The 18,214-nt window shown below is 37.1% G+C and overlaps 1 protein-coding gene across 1 annotated transcript in view; it reads left to right on the top strand.

Annotated features, from left to right (window-relative positions):
• The first annotated feature begins 1,874 nt into the window (after positions 1–1,874).
• LOC112154806 (protein FAM124A) overlaps positions 1,875–18,214 on the top strand; it is a 33,987-nt gene continuing 17,647 nt past the window's right edge. The window contains exons 1-2 of the mRNA XM_024285979.2: positions 1,875–2,138; positions 9,521–9,552. Coding sequence (XP_024141747.1) covers positions 2,083–2,138; positions 9,521–9,552 — 88 coding nt within the window. The 5' untranslated portion in view covers positions 1,875–2,082. The remainder of the gene's footprint in view (positions 2,139–9,520; positions 9,553–18,214) is intronic.

Genomic DNA, 18,214 nt, shown 5'->3' with positions numbered 1-18,214 from the left:
TTTTGCACTGACAACAGCCACAAGAAGATTGGTAGAACAAAATCTGTGAGCCATTGTGTTGGGTGCCTCTGTTTCTTGTAAAAAAGAAAAAAAATGCAAAAAATGACTACAAATATTTCCCCCAATAGAAGTAAATGTGGCTCAGACTTTGATCAATTAATTATATGATGGTAAGAAAAAAATCTCTTTTGATGCTCTGAGAAAACTAGCCAAGGGGCCTGCATATTTCCTGCTGTCATGTTTAGTTGTGCTTTTATTAATGATTTATTTTACAGTCTGATTGTTCCTATTGATAATGCGTCACATACTTTCAAAAGGGACAACCTCACTGCGTTCATCCCACACTAAAGGATTTTACTTCTGACACATTGAAACAGTTGAAGGCAATAAAACCACCAGTGCTGACAAATACGATCTGAACTACTTTCTCGTTTAATAATAAGTATTGGAAAAGTTGTGCAATTGTTGCGTTCTTTTATGTCTTTCCAAAACAATATGTCATATGTTGTCATTTCAACCCAACTGACTGAGCCCAGCAGAAAAATTATGATTTCTCTGATGAGTCACAGAGCACATTTAGTTTTGTGCAAAACCAAGCTGTGCTTTTCAGGTTACATTAGTGAGTAAATTAGTAGAATCTAAATGTATTCTGAACAAAGGATTTATTACTCTATGCTGTTGAAGTTGACAGCAGTTCATATGAGCTAATATGACATAATTTCATCATATAGTCTACCCCTTACATCATATGTTTTCTTTTGTCCAAATGACAGGAACATTTACCGGGGAAATGAGCTGGCACTGGTCTAATTCATGAAAAGATAATTAGATTTTTGCACGTAAGACCGTGTGCACAAGACATTTATTAGACCCATACTCTCCCACCATCTTATTCTTCCTTCAGTTTTGTTTCATCTCTAAAATGTTTTGTTTCTCTTTTTCTTTTCAAGTTACTCCACAGATATGTTGCATTTCCTAATTTTTCTCTGTTGGGGGCGCCAAAACAGTATACTAACAGATGTTGCCTTCAAGTGCTGCTTGTAAAATAAGGAAGCAAAAATGTCAAATAATAAATTAAAAAAAAAACAATACAACAAATTAAAGGCATGCATGTACAAATTTAAAGGAAAAAAACTTAAAAGTTAATTGTTATAATGACAATATACCGGAACTGAGCGAATAGGAACTAAACTACTGAATAAACAAATGAATTAAAGTTTCATTGGATTTTTTGCATAATAAAATAATAAATCAATAAAACAAGAATGCACAACAACTAACTCTTTGAGTTTCATTCAACCCCTCCTTTTTTCACTTTATAGATTTTAGGTTAGGATGTTACATTTCATACATTTTTGAAGTTTTACGTCTGACCTCGTGTCTTATTTTGTATACCTTGGACTGAATGTGCATCATTTTTCATGCATGTCTTGGATTTGTTTAGGAACATGTGTTACAGTTTGTTTGTTTTTTATTGTTTTTTTGGTTAATTGAAATGTTTTTTTAATGAGCGTGCTGTATTTATCAATTTCATCAGTAAAGTGAATTTACCAGCAATTTATCAGTTTATTTTGTTTTTAGTGTACATTCATGCTGTAGCTTTTGAAAATGAACAAATCAAAAGTGAAAAGTATCAGTAACCACAAATATTGAATCAAATGAAAGTTAAAAAGAATCAATACACTCCTACTATCTTGTTTTTTGAAATTCACTTCACTTGCTTTCAGTGGTTTCTATATAAACTATACATTTATAGAATGTATATATATATATATATATATATATATATATATATATATATATATATATAAAATGAAATATAGTTTTTATTACACCGTCATTTTCAAGAAAGGCAGTTAACTTTTTTTTCCACAGTCCCTGAACGCAACACGTCAGCCGTCTGCCGCCTGTTGCCGCTCTGCAGTCTGTTGAACCCGCAGCTCATTAGCGGGGCCAGAGCCCGCTGGATTCAGACTCTGCGCCTCCTTCTAACGGAGTTCCTGCTCCTGAGAGCGCTCCTCCGCTGGACTCCTCCGGCCTCTGAGGCGATGCAGCGTGCGGCTGCGCAGTCCACAGTCTGACATGGAGAAAAGCTCAGCAGAAGATGACTGCGTGGACTCTGGAGCTGAAACTGGAGGGTGAGTCTACAGAGGTCCCGATCCTCTCCATGGATCTGACTCTTATTGTTTTAAACTGGAACAATTAAAACAGTTTGCGCCGCTTCTGAATTTACCACTTTCATTATATAGTTTTTATTAAAAACAAATAAAGCTCAGCAAAGCCATTAAACTTCTGCAACTTATTTGTTAAAAAGATGAATTGCTTGAACGCAATAAAATAAAAATGCATTGGCTGCTAAGAGTTGAACGAGTGTTATTCCATGTATTACAGGCACTGAACAAACATGAGCTTCGGTTTCTGCTGCGGTATGTCTGCTAGATGTGCTGTATGTAACCTGCTGTGTGTAAATGTGTGTGAAGGATACATTAAAGGATTGGTTCACATTTCTTAAAATTCATTTAGAAAAAAACATAAAGCATGTAAAAATAGTAGATAATAATAGTTCATTAAAGTTGAACAAATCCAAAGTTGGAGATAAGGTGGTGCAGGAATGATGTTTCAGTGTCAATTTTTGGTAATAAGTTCCTTATTAAATTGATTTAAATTCACAAATTCATATAACTTGATTCTACTTATGATTTGATTCTATTCAATTTGTTTGAAAAAAACTGTTTTGCAACTTTGAGGCAAAAAGTTAAAAATTCTTACATCAAAACAAACATTTTGAATAAAAGCAAAAACCCCAAAAGTTTAAATTTACTTGATCAATCCATATTGCAGCTTAAATAAATGAAATTACTCCAGAAAATGTGAATCTATCCTTTAATTATTGTAGAATGTCAGCATAGTCGCAGATTTTGCCATTTGTGATGAATCTCTTAGTTCATATTTTATTATTTCTAGATACATTATCTAAAAATAGATTCCACTATATGTTTATAATGAAAATGGCTAATTAATTAAACAGTATTTCCTTGCATGAATGTTTATTATCAGTAATTCAAGACATTTAACAAAAAATAAATGTGTTGAATTAACCCTCGTGCTGTCCAGATGACCCCACCCTTACACTGATGTGTGATCCCTCCCATGACAAACGTGTAAAGGATTGTATGTCTGCCACAGACACCAGTAAAGATAAAAAATCCTCGGAAAAAAAAGTTGTTGTGGGGTCCAGATGAGCCCACTTTTAATGTAAACATGCCTAGGGTAGCACAAGGGTCAAATTGACAAATGTCAGTTAAATAACTTCAAAATGCCGAACTGGCTACCCATCCAGGGTGTGCCCCCACCTTAGCTTAACAGGGGTTGGGATAGGCTCCAGCAACCTGGTGACTCTAAATGGGATTAATTGGGTTTAGAAAATAGATGGTTTGCGGGGGGGGGGGGAGCACAAACATCCAGTTTTCTCTGTTTAACCAGCACAACTTCTGAAAATTCAGCCACGATTTATACAAATTTAGCATTTTGATATGTCAAATCAAGTTTAAAGGTCATTTGTAAGCATTTTCAGAGCATGCAGTGTGCTTTGCATTGTATCCAAAATGTATTACAGTGTTCCCTCTCTATATTCCAGATCACTTTTAGTGGTTTCGTGGATCAATTTTTCATATTTTTTTTCTTTTTTTTCTGCATTGTGTTCTGCATCCTGATTGGTTGTTGACCTTTTCAATTGATGTCCTCCTTGCTGTGTCTCCAGTACACATATGTACAGTTTGCCAAATTTATAACCTATTTTTCCACAAAAGTTTGAACTTTGGGAGTTTAAACAAGATAAAATGTTCATGTCTGTCTGAGAAAAGTGTATAAAGTGTGAAGTGAGGAGTTTTACAGCCGTAAAACCTCTTTAATCCTACTTTGCAAATTTCACTTATCACAGGTTATTTTTTAGAGCATAGCTCGTCATAATGAGGGAACACTAATCAGACCCTTTGAGGAAGGAGGAATTTAGGGTTCCCAGTTAGTTGTTGGTAAGTAGCTCCTCAACCCATTAAACTACAGTTGCTCAAGTGTCTGGCTTATCTTATCCCTCCGTTTCACGCACAGAGTTCAGGGCCAAGGGCCATGTCAAAGAAGTGTTGTTCTCCTTAGGTCTGGGTAGATGTGGTGAAAAATGTTTGACGACTGTAATTTATATATGTTGCATAAGATGGAAAAGGAAAGCCAACATAAGAACAGGCCAGTAGGGAGCTAAATGTTTGTCTTGAAGAGACTATTGGGAAACTAGATAGGAAAGTTTTACTTTTTTGTGCACGACCATCCCTGGGATTGGCTCCAGAAACCCCAATGTGTGAATAGATCATTGACTGTATATAGAGAACTGGACTGAGTTACCCCTCCTTCCTCACGTTCTAAATAAGAAGTACCTGCTGGCTCCAAGAAGTCAAAATCCCATAGATGTCCATTGAGAAATAAACATCTAATACTCAGTCATTGTATTTGTCAGAATAACTTTTCTTGCTCTGATACTCTTTTACATGTTCTTGCTAACATTTTTTCTCATTATATTGTTTCTTTATTGTATGTTATTCAAGTTATAAACTGACCAGTCAGATGCCTCAATAAAAGCTCACTTTCAAGTAGTAGGGGTGTGGCCTTCCAATGAGCTCACTCCTGATTGGTGAGAGTGGTTGCCATAGAAATGTGGACTCAGACCGACTGCTTACTGACAATTTCTGGTTCCAACATGGCGACTGAATTGACTTTGTTTCATAGTAATCAGAAGCAAGTCATTTTCTATGGGGGACATCACACTCACTTGGTCCAGTTCTCATATACAGTTAATGGTATAGATTAAGGTTGGATTATACCATCTCTTTACAGGGGAATTTATCTGGTCTCTTTTTTGTGTCAACCAAAAAATTGTCTGGTTTTGACACCTTCTTGTTTTTTTAAAGGTATAGAAGATTTTCTTTAGATGTATTATTATTTCCGTCCGTCCTTTCCCTTTAAATCATGACAGTGGACCTCCCCTGAGCAGAACCGGTGCCTGACTGTAGATGTGACGGACCATAAAGCACTCTTATGATTCATTGTTGGAAACATCCACAGGCAGAGCGATTTATTATTTCAAACTTGATTTCTTACCGTCTTCGTCTTTCTGTTTGCCTCCCTTCCTCCCCACCCCAAGCAAACAGTAGACACTCGAATTTGTTCAGCCCTCCTCAGGTCAGATAAACCGCTCAGACGAACTTTAGGTCACTCCTCAGTCAGGCGAGTGTGTGTAACCGGACTGCTGCCTGTCTGAGCTTCACTCTGTGTTTATTGTCTTTGGATGGAGATGAATCAAGGCAGCGCCTCCAGACCTCGAGCGGCAGGCCAGACGTTAACCGGCTCTGCTGGGGGAGCCCTGCCAAACACTCGCACCCAAGGGAGCCATCAAAGAGACCTACAACTACACACATTACCACTCCCAGCTTTACTCCGACAAGTCATAAACCTCAAAAAAGAATGTTTTTCTCATCATTTTGTCATCTTTTCTCAACGCTTGAGTAGACAAGACCATGACTTTTACAGTGTGTCCTTCTGGGGGAAACTTCCGGTAGTTTATAATCAGTTATGTGGAATTCTTAACCCCCCACGCCTCTCAGCTTTCCCCCTCTACAGTACCCCAACGACTTTCTCCGTTACCTCTTCTCCTCTGTCACTCTCAACCATTCGTCTCTGCAGTGAAAATTCCTGTTGGTTAGATTGATAACCTCCTGCTGCAGGAAACAGCTCTCCTCTCTCCTCTGTTTCCTGAACTTCCAGAGGTCCATTAGTTTAGACACGGAGTCACAGGGATGAAGAGACAGTGGTCTTTAGCTGTCAGCTGACTCCTTTGAAACCAGTAATCTGGGGCTGTGGAGTTTGTTTAAATCAGTGAGGTGAGCTTCACAGATGGATTGCGTAATTATAACCCAAAGAATTCATGTTGGCCGCCCGGCTTCTCCGTTTTATTGTGCAATATTTCTTTTCGCTCCTCATTTTTGTGGATCGGATTAAATCAAATAAATAGATTTACTTCTTTTTCAGTCAAAGATGGGAAGTTTTAGGCAGAGATCTCACAAAAAAGGTAAAAAATACTTAAAAATACAATCATATTTGCTCAAATATTAGTTTAAATAAGATTATTCCTAAAATTGGAACCAGGAGGCTCCTATTGGAAAGCTTAAAATAAAAAAAATATCTATGATTTTGTTAGCTGAATTTTAATGATCTTTTAATTATTAACATATAAGAACATAAAATCTAAGTTTTGACAAATATAAGATTTCTATAAGAAATATTTTGCAGATGCCGCATGCTTGCTTTGTTAAGGGTGTGCCTGCTTCCTCGTGGAAATTTTCTTTTTCCCGTTCCATTCTTGTTGCCAAACTATTTTGATCAACTCCAAACTTCAGGAGCCTCATGTGTGAAATTACAGAGCCGTGTGTAAAACTGTATTTATGCACCAAAGTACAAGCGGCATAGTAAAACCTTTATGCCTGACACATGAAGTCATGTTTGCCTTTGATATGTCTGACTAAACGAGAGAACGTCTTGCAGATTTAACGGCATGTCTACCGCTTTTTGCCATAAAGGGATGATGACACCAACACAGCCAGCTGTTTGTGTGTAATAAACAGCAGTTGACAATAAAACCAGCAATTAAAAAGAAATGTAATTTCAATGGGAGCCTCTGTAGTGGAACATTCATCTTTGAAGGAACATTATATTTAAATGTCCGTAGGGGACTGAACGGAAAATTCCTTAAAGTCCCTCTCTGATCATCTTTTGATCCATTTTAAGAGTTCCCAGTGGACTTTTAATTATTAATATGTTTTTTTTAACCAACCTGTGTCATTTTCAAGGACATAGTTTCTGCAGAGTGGCAGTGGTTCGTTAGAAATTCCCGTCTGAGTTGTGATCATTGGCACGTAGTGACTCCACTCCATTGTCCTTCTTTGCTGAGAGCTCTCTGTTTACACTCTCTCCTGCTAGCTTACAGCCCCTCACAACCCCAACCTAACATTAGCAGTGCGACAAAGATGGCGAGCAATATTGGAGCTATCCAGTCGTACAGTTTTGAGTCAAATGCCAGGAAATCACATCATGGATCTATTTTTCTACAAGTGGATGCATCAGAATGGAGCAGATCAGGGATCTTTTGCTCCGCCCACTGTATTTCTGGTGTCACGACTACAATCTTTTTTAAACTGCATTTTTGTGTCGGCTCCTAATTCACAACAATTCAAATAAAAAAATTGCACAGAAATACAACTTTAGGCATAATTTTCTAAACATATCTCCTCCACCATCAGAAAAATGCAATAAGAACGTGTTTAAAACACCTTTTTCATTGGAGTGGGTCTTTAACAGTAACTATTTTGTCGTGTATCTGGGCTACATATAGTTATGAAATTCAATATTAATTAAAAAATAAAACTACTATCACTATAAAACTCAGTCTTTACACAGTATTTTTTAGTTAAAATACTTTCTCTTCTATTCATTTTGTGTTTGTTATTTGATTTTACAGGAGCACAGAGGCATTGTTTTTTTTACATTTAATTATCAGGTCTGTGAACGCAAGAGACTTTTAAATTTTACTCTGGCCCAAATGGAATTCCCTCCCTTTCCCTACCCTTACACTTAGCCCTCCAAACGGAGAGTTATGGAAGAATAGCATCTAGTAACTTTCGCTCGATGACGTCATCAATAGTCACCGGTCAGCTAGCTCTAGCACAGAGATTCCAGCGCTCGAATATACATAACAACAACTTGTGAGCTTTCAGAGTGCACCCATGAGAAGAAAAGCACTTCTCCTGACGCGGGACTCCTTCACAACAGAGGGCTTCGTATCCCTCCGCTTGAAGGGTGGGATCTTAAAAAAACTATTTTGGACACTCCCTAGCACTACAAATGCCCCTACAAATGGAGGGATAGGGAGAAGGGAAGAATTTGGCTTTTCTCTTGCCATATGTTGGATCTTGTTGACTTGGATGGAACAAAATCCGGTCAGTCTGCACCTCTGCACTCCAGGCTTCATTTTTATGGAGTCCAATGGGTCCAATGGGTTTTGTCAAAAATGATCTACCCAATTTATGTATGGTTTCTGGTTTTAAAGCTTCCTCCTACACTTCATGTTTCCAACTACTCAGAAAAAAAGTGTAAGACTTGTAGAAGTGTGCACATAAGTATGTGTTTATGTGCAGCCCCCAAAAATCTATCCATATTTCCATTTCTACACGTCATTCACACTCCTGGTCATAGAACTGCACCCCACTACTTCTCAGTGTACGGCAAAAAAAAAAAATGTTGAGGACTTTTAAAGTCATTCTGATAGAATATGCAGCTTCCTTCATCAGAATGCAATAGTTAAATAGCTACAAGAGAAATCATGAGCTCATGTTGCATTCAAATACGCATACTTTTCATTCTTCAATGACAAGCAATCAGACTGTTTAACATGGAAACCATGCAGGCCACATTTTATTTAAACAATGCAATGCTATTCACCAGCGTCTGTTGGTTAGCATGCAATAGCACAAGGGTTGATTCTTTATTCATTTATTATGAGTTTAAAAAAACATCGGCTTTAAAAAAAAATATGAGAAAAAAAACCTTTAAAAATTATTTATTTTTGCTGTAATTGCAGCTACATTTGGGGGTTTCCATCTGTTAATGACCGAAATTCCAAATACATTCAGTGAACCATTAACGACAATAAACAACCATAATGAACTGTGGTTAACATTTTTTTTTAAACACAGTTGCTTGTAATTTACTGTGTAAATAATATGAGAGGAACGCCGCCACACAGTAAAGACCAATGCAGGCTTTTTGTTTTGGACTTTTAACAGTAAAGAACCAAATTTTTGGCTTTTTTTCCTCATTAGGGATTTTCTGGAAAAAATATTTAAAAGGTGCTGGAAAAAAACAAAACAAAAAAAACTTGATGATGGTGGCAAGCCCTATAGATGCTTCTTTACTGCTACAGCACTCCTCCAAAGACAGAAGGATGTCATTACATCAGATACTTCCATGTGGTATCACAGTCTCCACAAAGTCTAGCTTTGTCAATATCTTTGTGACTGAGAAAGTTCTGGATTAATTACTATATGAGGCCTGTGAGACTTTTTTGTGTCACCAGATTTTCCTGGCAAAATCTTAAAACTACCACCGGTAAAAAAAACGCTGCAGAGTACAACAGAAACAATCAGTTGTGAAATACAAGCAATCCCATAGACGTCCTGGTGCTTCATACTTTCACCAAGAAACTGCTGTCTGCATTTTTGTGGCCTTTCCAGCTGGAGCTCTCCCTACTGTTTAGCCAGATGTCAGCATTTGAAATAGGAGCATGTCCTGTGCTGATTAACGTAACGTGGACTTCATGCTGAAATCTAAACTCCTGTCCTCTCCCTTCTGTCTCCTCCTTCCCCCTCATCCCACGTGTCCACGCCGCCCCTCTCGACCTGCTTTCTGTCATCCTCTGCAGGTCTGATTACAGTCCCCTGTCATCAACGAGCAGTAAGTAAAACTAATCTGCTTTGTGGAGCATTGCTAAGAGCATCACACACACACCTACCGTAATACAGTCTGACAACACAAACGCACTGAAAGAAAACAAATCCACTCACATACTGACGGTTTTAGAAAGCTGTTTTCCTGCAGTTTACAGGAAAAATATCAAATTTTTCCAACTTATTGAATTGATTCAATTCAATTTGGAAAGAATCGTTTATAATTTTTAACTATACTGGCAACCTCGTGGAATAAAATATTTAACTCACTTAAACAAAAATGAACCTTTCCTAAATGTATGCCTTTGTGTAAGATTGATTTATGTAATTTTTTTTTTTTGTTTGTTTTGTTGTTGTGACTTGGTCAGGTGAACATTAGCCCTCTCATGCATGAATTATTATAAAATTAGTTAGAATTTTTATTTACCAAGTGCTTTTATTCATCTCTAGGAATACAGATTAAAGTTTTTTTTTTTTAAAGAAAGTTAGATATTTAAATTCTATAAATATATATTTATCTGTCCACCAAACATCAATGTCATTTTATGGTAATTTGTAGGTATAACTGTAAATAATTTGAATGAAATATTATAGCCCGGGGTAAGCTGAGGCAGCCCCGTGACCCCGAGAGGGGAAAACGGATTTAGAAAATGGATGGATGGATGTTATAATGGTGGTTCTTCTAAATCTATAGGTTATTTTTCTTGAACATGGTTAAAGTTCGTGACGTCCATGTTAAAAAAGACTGATGAAATTTAAACAAGTAACCAAAAAACTTCACACTGTTCATACATGTGTTCCTTTAGGTCTGGGGTAAGCAAACTACGGCCCGGGGACCAAATTTAGCTTGTTAAACTATTTAATCTGGCCTGCCAAATGGAAATATAATTATTATCCTTATTTGATTTATTTTCCCTATAGTTTTGGTGTTTCCCCATAGACGGTGCACCATAAATACAATAAACCTTGTTTCTGTGGTGTTGGAAGACTTGTCTTTTTTTTATACATTTTGTTTTTTCCGAGTCAGACAGTCCTTTTGCGATCATTCTAACACCACATGAAAGCACAATTTGTCTAAGTTTACGGTTTTCCCTGAAAAGCATTAAACCATTAGTGCAGTTAGCACTAAAATGAGAACTATTGTCAGTTTTGAAATTAAACCCCATGTTTTATGTTAGTTTTAATCAAAATTAAAACATGTTTTCATACAGCTTTGAGTCTTTCTCTTATGAGGCGTATTACCAAAATACTCCACACATCGGGTCCTGGTCCGGCAATTTTGTCAAATCTTAGAGCCTACAAGTCAAAAAGTTTACCCACCCCTGCTTTAGATATTTGTAACTGATTTTGGTTAATGTTCCTTTCATTTTTTTCTTGGTTTGCCAACATTTCACATTGAATACATTGTTTTTGTGTATATTAGCACATTAGTCTGGTCAAAGGAGGCTGTTGACCCACCAGTGTGGAAGAGGAGGTACATCTGAACATGCTTTTCATAAAAATAAGTTGGTTTTTATACATAAAATTGGATTATATTCTCAAAGATAACTACGGCTAAAACAACATAAAGTTTTCTTCATTTTTTTAACGTTTCTCTATTGGATTGAATACATTTTTTTAATGGTTGTCAAAGAGCTTTGATGAATGGCATTTGGTGAATTCATAAACAATAAATATTGTCCTTTAGGTTAAAGTCATTTATCTCCAATCCTGTGATCTCTCAAAGCCCATAAATGCACAAGTTTGATCATTTACATTGAAGTTTTCTAAATAAAAGTGTATAAATCAAGCAGCATCAGAAAAATAAACACAAATTGTTAAAGAGGAGATGTTTTTCTTTGGTGAAGAGAATCATCAAGCTTCCAGTGGTTTCTGCTTTGGTTAAGTCATGATGCTTTGTCTGTTGTTTAACTGTCCGTCGCCAAACCAACAATATTTCAGGCGAGGATAATCAGCGGTCGATGAGAGAACGCTTACAAACAAAACATCTTAAAGTCTGATCGCATCATCTTTCTTTTCGGGCTCCAGAGAGTTCAGTTTTGCACCATTTTTATTGAATTATTGGATCATTTGTTCAAGTTTTGTGATACTTTTGTTACATTGCCGTAAACCTTTAGTTATCAAGCGTTTCTAAATTTCATGCTGTTGTAAAACTACAATTTATCATAAACAAAAGTGAAATTGACTCAATTCAGTTAAACGTAGATAAGAGGTTTGAAATACCTTTTGTGTTTTGGTCATTTTTTTAATTAAAATGTAATGACTTTACTTCTATACCCATGACTGTGGGATGTATCAAACTATTTAAATACTGAGGTGGTGAAGTCTTTTAGTATTAAAGGATGTCACTTTTTAAGTATCCATCTTCTTATTGTCACTGTGTTTTCTCAAACTGTAAAAAAAAAGAGTTTTAGTGACTTTCTCTTTGTTTAGTTTCCAGAACCAAACTGTGAGTTAAAGTCCACAGCTTGTATTTCTGCATGAGTTTGTAAAAACAGTGTTTCCACAGACTGATAGAGTGAAAATCAGAAACGTATGCGGAGGGGGAAAGACAGACACGTATGAACTACTGCGACAACTGATTTACTGAAGTTGTGATGGTGACAAATGACCATTTGTCTCAGGCTCAGCTCTGTGTGTGGCTGCTCTCAGTGCCCACGCTGTGTGTTTATGCCTTTCTGCATGATTTTCTGACCTAATGTGGTCAGTCTGCACACGAGCATGTAAAATCAGACTCGCCTGTCTCCCAAGAAATACGTCTGGGTTTGGGAAACAACATTTGGATATTTGTACAAGTGGTCCTAACTACTGACTTTTGACCCCATCCCAGACCAAACGTAAGCCGAGTGGAGACACAGGGATGCCATTTGAAACCTGCAGCACCCGTCTTATGAAATCTGCTCTCTACTGTAGGTCCTTGAAAATAGAAGTTTTTGAATTTTAGAGGATCTGACTATAAATTGAAATTTTCTTTAGTCTATGCTATCTGTTTGCAGTTTCACTCGTTTTGGTATTTCAGGAAGGAATGAACCAGATGAATAGTTCATTTTTTCATCTTTTCACTTCCTATCTCACAGTTCCACTAGTTGAGCTTTTGTCTTCAAAGTCAGAACTAATTCCAATTCAAGGTTCACAAGTATTTTAGCCAAAGATATCAAGACAGGAGGTAGAAGTCACACCATGTTACCATCAGAACATAAACATGACAACATTTACTTTCTACAAAGCTTTGAACAAAAAAGTGGGCTGTTCTTTAAAAACGAAATTATTTTTTTTCTGAAATTTAGGATGCTTTTCTGAAAAGTTTCAGCAAAAGTGTTAATTGAGACAAACACAGGCCCTGAAGTACAGAGGACCTTCAGCCAAATTAGTTTGCTGTGTGTCTGCTGCTCAATGTAAACACAATTTCTTCTATTCAGTGTTTCCAGTTCATGTATATTCAGGATATTTTTTTTTTCCACTAAAGAGTGTTTTAGCACTAGAGTTCAGATGAAACAAGCAAAGACAAACAGAATGAACATAGGACTCCATGGACACGTTAAGCAGGAGTCTAAAGTCATCAAACTAAATAAAAATAAGAATGTCAAGTTTTTCTTAAACCGGATGTGGTGTAATGTTCAAGGTTTTTCTCTTATTGACTATTTTGAAATCAAATTTTTGGGCCTGCAACAGACTGACGACCTGTCCGGGCGTATGTGGACGTATGGTTCAGGTTCCCTCTGTGGCACTTTTCAACGCATTGGCAAGAACATGATAAATATGGTATCAAAACAAGAGTGGTCATTCTGACAAATAGAATGTCTTAGTAAATCTGTTTATTTCTCAATAGAAGTCTATGGGATTTTGGCTTCTTGGAGCCAGCAGGTACTTCCTGCTTTGAACGCGAGGGGGAAGAAGTCACTTAGTCCAGTTCTCATGTACAGTCAATGGCCATGACATACATGAGCAGTGAATCCGATTTTTGACTTGATTATTAATACAGGCCCGAATCTGCTTATGCATTTCCATAGTCAGGTTACATATCTGTTATTTCTAGTTATCTGACTTTTGTGAGCATGTAATCTGGCTAAGGGAAACACATGTTCTGGGGCAAATACAGAACGTTAAAAACACGGACAAATAAATATTGTAATACAAAAAAACAACAGTAGAATCAAAACATTCATTATTGGCCTCTTTTTTTTAGCATTTAATGTTTTGAAAATGTATTTATGTGTGGAAACTGCTGTAGAGTTATGGATTTTGGATGAAGTGTTGCTTCAAATTGCTGCTGTTAGCCAAAACAATCACAATGAAGTCACATGAAAAAACAAGAAAATAAGAACTACGGTAAAGCTTCACTTCAATATATAAATGATTAGAGCTTTTTAATTATTATTTTGAAAAGAAAAAGGAAATATTGTTTTTGAAATTTTTCCTAATTTAAATTTTGGCCACAAAACATATACATGTATGTTTATCCAAACATTTTTACTTTTACAAACATAGTTTTTCTCATTTCTTACTCAAAGTAAGTCGATAATTGCTCATTTTTTCCACCGCTCGTTGTTGTCTTGCATCATCTGGACCACTTATCTCACAGTCATTTCAACCATTTACTGAACTTTTTGATCACCGATTTTTCCTACTGTTCTTGGAACTGTTCCTAGTCTAAACTTGAAGCCAAAACGAGCCTGTAAAAACCGTTTTATGAACTGAACAGTTGTAGTTCCAGTGCTGCGGTCAAAATGAAATGTTTTTAAGAGAACTGTCAACTTCTTGTAGTAAAAAAGAAAAGATAAATTATAGCACCTTATTTTCTGCTAATTATTGTAGATCCCACTAATATTTATGTATTTACTGAAGGCTGCATTCACAGGGAAAACTGTAAGAGAACGAGCGTCATGGGGTCATCACACCAGCGGGGTCTTAAGGGTCATCTCTTTTTACTGCAGGGAGCTTAAATATGAAGTTTTTCCCTGAGTAAGAGTTTCCAGGTGTCTCTGGGCTCATATCTGTTCAGTGAGATGGTCTTGCTAGTATTGTTCAAGCCAGTTAACCACAAAGGTGTTAACAGGGGTTGATGTCAGGGTTCTTGCCAGCGTTCCACCGCACCCAGCCGTGCCGTGACGGGCGTGGTTTTCAGCAGCAGAGCTCAGTCATGCTCCAGCAGAGAGGGGGTCTTTTCCATCTGTATGAAACTATTGCAAGATATCTGTGCTGAAGCATTAAAACTGTTTCGACCACAAGTTTGATCCAAACCTGAGCTCCATACCATTATTCTTCCTCCTCCAAGCTTCACAGTTGTCACAAAGCAGTCTGGCATGTAGGATTCTGTTAGAATCCAGGCTAATCCAGGCTAATCTGACACCAAAAAGAGAAGCAGGGTTTGATTTCTATAGTTCTGAGAATGTTAGTTTGATGAGATGGACACAGTTGTTGTGGTAAAATGATGCTTAAGCTGCCACTGCAGCGCCTCACGTTTGAGATCTTAAATCTTTTGTCTGATCCATTCAAACCATGTAATCCAGACCTTCCTCAAGTTTGTTTGACCCCATAATACGGTTTGTTAGGCTGGTGTAAAAGCTTCATTATCTCATCAGACACGGTTAAGTGTACCACGTTAAAGCTGTCCACGGTTCAGCAGGTTCAACTGATCTGGTATGATCTCTAAATGTGCCAAGACACGATGTTCCAGTGCTATGATTTAAATATTATCCACAATCTCAGAGATTCCAGATTCCCACTGCTGCTGATTACCTGGATCGGGTGTCTTTTGACAATATGTTTGACACTGCCCCTTGAGGCCAGGAGTTTAAAGCCTTTAACTGTTGACTGTACATGAGAACTGGACTAAGTGATAACTCCCTCCTCATGTTCCAAACAGGAAGTACCCACTGGTGCCAAGAAGCCTCAATCCCATAGATTTCTATTTAGAAATTAACAGCTGTTATTTGTCAGAATAACTATACTTACTTTACTACCTGTTTGTAACATGTTATTGCAAGTTAGATTTTTTCAAAGAATATATTTAAAGAATATATCTGACCAATCAGATTCCTCCATAAAAGTATGTAGTGTGTGCTGGCCCCCACGTCAACATTTACCATTTTTTTCCAAGCCCACATTTAAATGGTAGGGGTGAAGACTTCCAAGAAGCTCACTCTTGATTGGTGAGAGTAGTTGCCATAGAAATGTTGACTCAGATCAACCAATCACTGCACACTGATGATGGTCTGGCTCCATTATGGCGGCCTACATATTGTAAAAAATTGCCACTGAAATGACTTCATTTTATTGGGGGTGGAATAAACCATTTTCCACAGGTGACGTCACACTCACGCATTCCAGTTCTTTTATACATTCGATGCCTTTGACCTATTTGTTTTCAATTGCCACAGATGACCTAAAGTTAAACCATAATATAAACCAACTTCATGCCTTCTCAACTAGACAGTGTATACTGGAAAATAAAAGATATATTTTCAATTTTTTTTGTTTTCTTATTTGTGGAAGGTTGACCAAGAAAAGTAGTTCTGTACTTTTTGTGCTAAGAGAGAATAAATCAAACTGTTGGGAAAAAATAGTCCAAATTGTCCGGAGTGAGTAGACTCCATAAAAAAATGTATCTTTTGCAATTTTATAAAAGGTTCTTGACAAAAGATAAGGTGCTTTTTTAAAGAAAATCCTATACATTATTAGTATTTGATTCACAAGTTGTTCCTTTTGTCTTATTGTACTCGTTAATTCATGGTTGAATTTTAGAATTAGGCATTTTCTTTATCTTTTAACAATGGATATCTGGTTGTGAGACTTGAAAAAGTGACGCACTTGCCTGAGTAAGAGCAACGCTGGTCCCCTTTCACAGAGGAGATCACTTACAGTGACGTCAGCTGTGGCTCTTTCAACAAAGTCACTTTGTGAAGCACCTGACTGATCAAAGACCACCTGCAACAGCTGAACTCTCCCTCTCACACATGAGGTGGAGATGCTTTCTGTGCAGCTCAGGCTGTGATGGAAGGCAGCTGACATGAACATTCTACTGCAGTGACATCTGATCACTGTGGTCACTTCCAAAAGTTCTGCAGTTTCTGTCTGTTAACTATCATGTTTCTACTTTTCACAATAGTTTTGATCACTGAGTCCACAGAATCCAGAAAGTATCAGGTTCAAAATGTTTGACATTTTAGTTTCTAGTTAAAAGCAAAAATAATGAAATCCTTGATGTAAATAAAATATTTTGATATGCAGCTGAGAAGTAAAACCAACACTTAAATATTATTAATGAGAATGAAGAACATCCAAATGATCCTATTGGTCAATTGTAAAAGTCTTTCCAGTGGTCTTTTAATTATTATTATGCTGTTTTTAGACAAAAAAATTGTAAAAATCTGCTGTTTTCTATGACATAGTTTCTGCAGAGCTGTAGTAGTTTATTAGAAATTCACCTCTAAGTTTCGGGTGGACCATTGGTGCGGAGTAAGCCTGCACTCATTTCCCATCATCCCTTTATTTACACTCTCTCTCTCGCTTACAACCCCTCACATTTCCATTAGCAGTGAAAAAATTGCTAGCAATATTAAAGCTATCCATCCGTACACTTTTGATCCAGATTCCAGCTCGGATGAGGAAATCAAAGACATACATGGATTTAGTCGTCTACAAGTGAAAGCATCAGAACAGAGCAGAGCAGAGAACCTATTGTCTTCTCCATATAACAAATTACACCCTTTTTCAAACAGTATTTGTTGTCTTGTCCTGATTCACAGAGATTTCATAAAGAAGTACTCAGAAACTCAAGTTTAAGCTTTACATTCTTTCAATATACATATTTGTCCTCCACCAAGAGAAAAATGCCACAAGAACATGTTAAAAACATGATTTTTATGAGAATGGGTCATTAGAAATTAACCCCTTAGTGACTGAAAATAATTCCAGCTATGAAAAAAAATATCACTTTTGTTTTTACTTTTATGTAGATGCTATATTTAAAAGGGATCAGACTTTGAAAAGGATGGATCTTCTTGTTGTAACGTTGGAGGGTGTCAGTGATGAGTTAAAAAAAAGCCAAAGGATCAAAAGATGGTTTATTGTTAAAAAAAAAAAAGGCAAAATAGACCTTTTATGGTAACAGTAAGGAAAATCAAAATCTTAAGATGAAGCTGCTCCAAAAGCTGCAGACATACTGTAAGGACTCAAGTCTGGCTCTAGTGACCCCATGACCCCAAATGGGAATACAGCAGGTTTAGAAATGGATGGATGCATGATTGATGAGTGGAGTGCAGAGTGACGTAAGAACCCAGTTTACCCGGAAGTGAGGTAGAATTATCGAAAAAGCACCAAAGCTTCACTAACAAGATGGTGAAAACCTAACACAGCAAGCGCTTGTTTGCTTTTGGTCGAAAACTATCTCTCCCAAGTAATTAGTGCAAAGTAAAGGTCACATGGCATTCATGAAACTGAACAAGATGACTTTGGTTTCCTGACTCAGCCTCCTTTTCTAAGCTTTTGCCTCCACAACAGTCTGTCGTAATTTATCTAATCTAGCCCCCCCCCTCTGTCCCTAACAGCAGTTTTAAGTCCCAAACAGTGGCTCCATGTTTCAGCGAGGCTGGTTTTATCTTCTGTGAACCTTCAGGCTTGGGGACACATGCATACAGAACCCTTTGTACATTTCTCTCTGGGAAAGG

This window comes from Oryzias melastigma, linkage group LG21 (assembly GCF_002922805.2).
Source record: "Oryzias melastigma strain HK-1 linkage group LG21, ASM292280v2, whole genome shotgun sequence".
In the NCBI taxonomy this organism is placed as follows: Eukaryota; Metazoa; Chordata; class Actinopteri; order Beloniformes; family Adrianichthyidae; genus Oryzias; species Oryzias melastigma.
The sequence above is the reverse complement of the archived record's forward strand: the minus strand, read 5'-3'. Positions and strand labels throughout refer to the sequence as shown.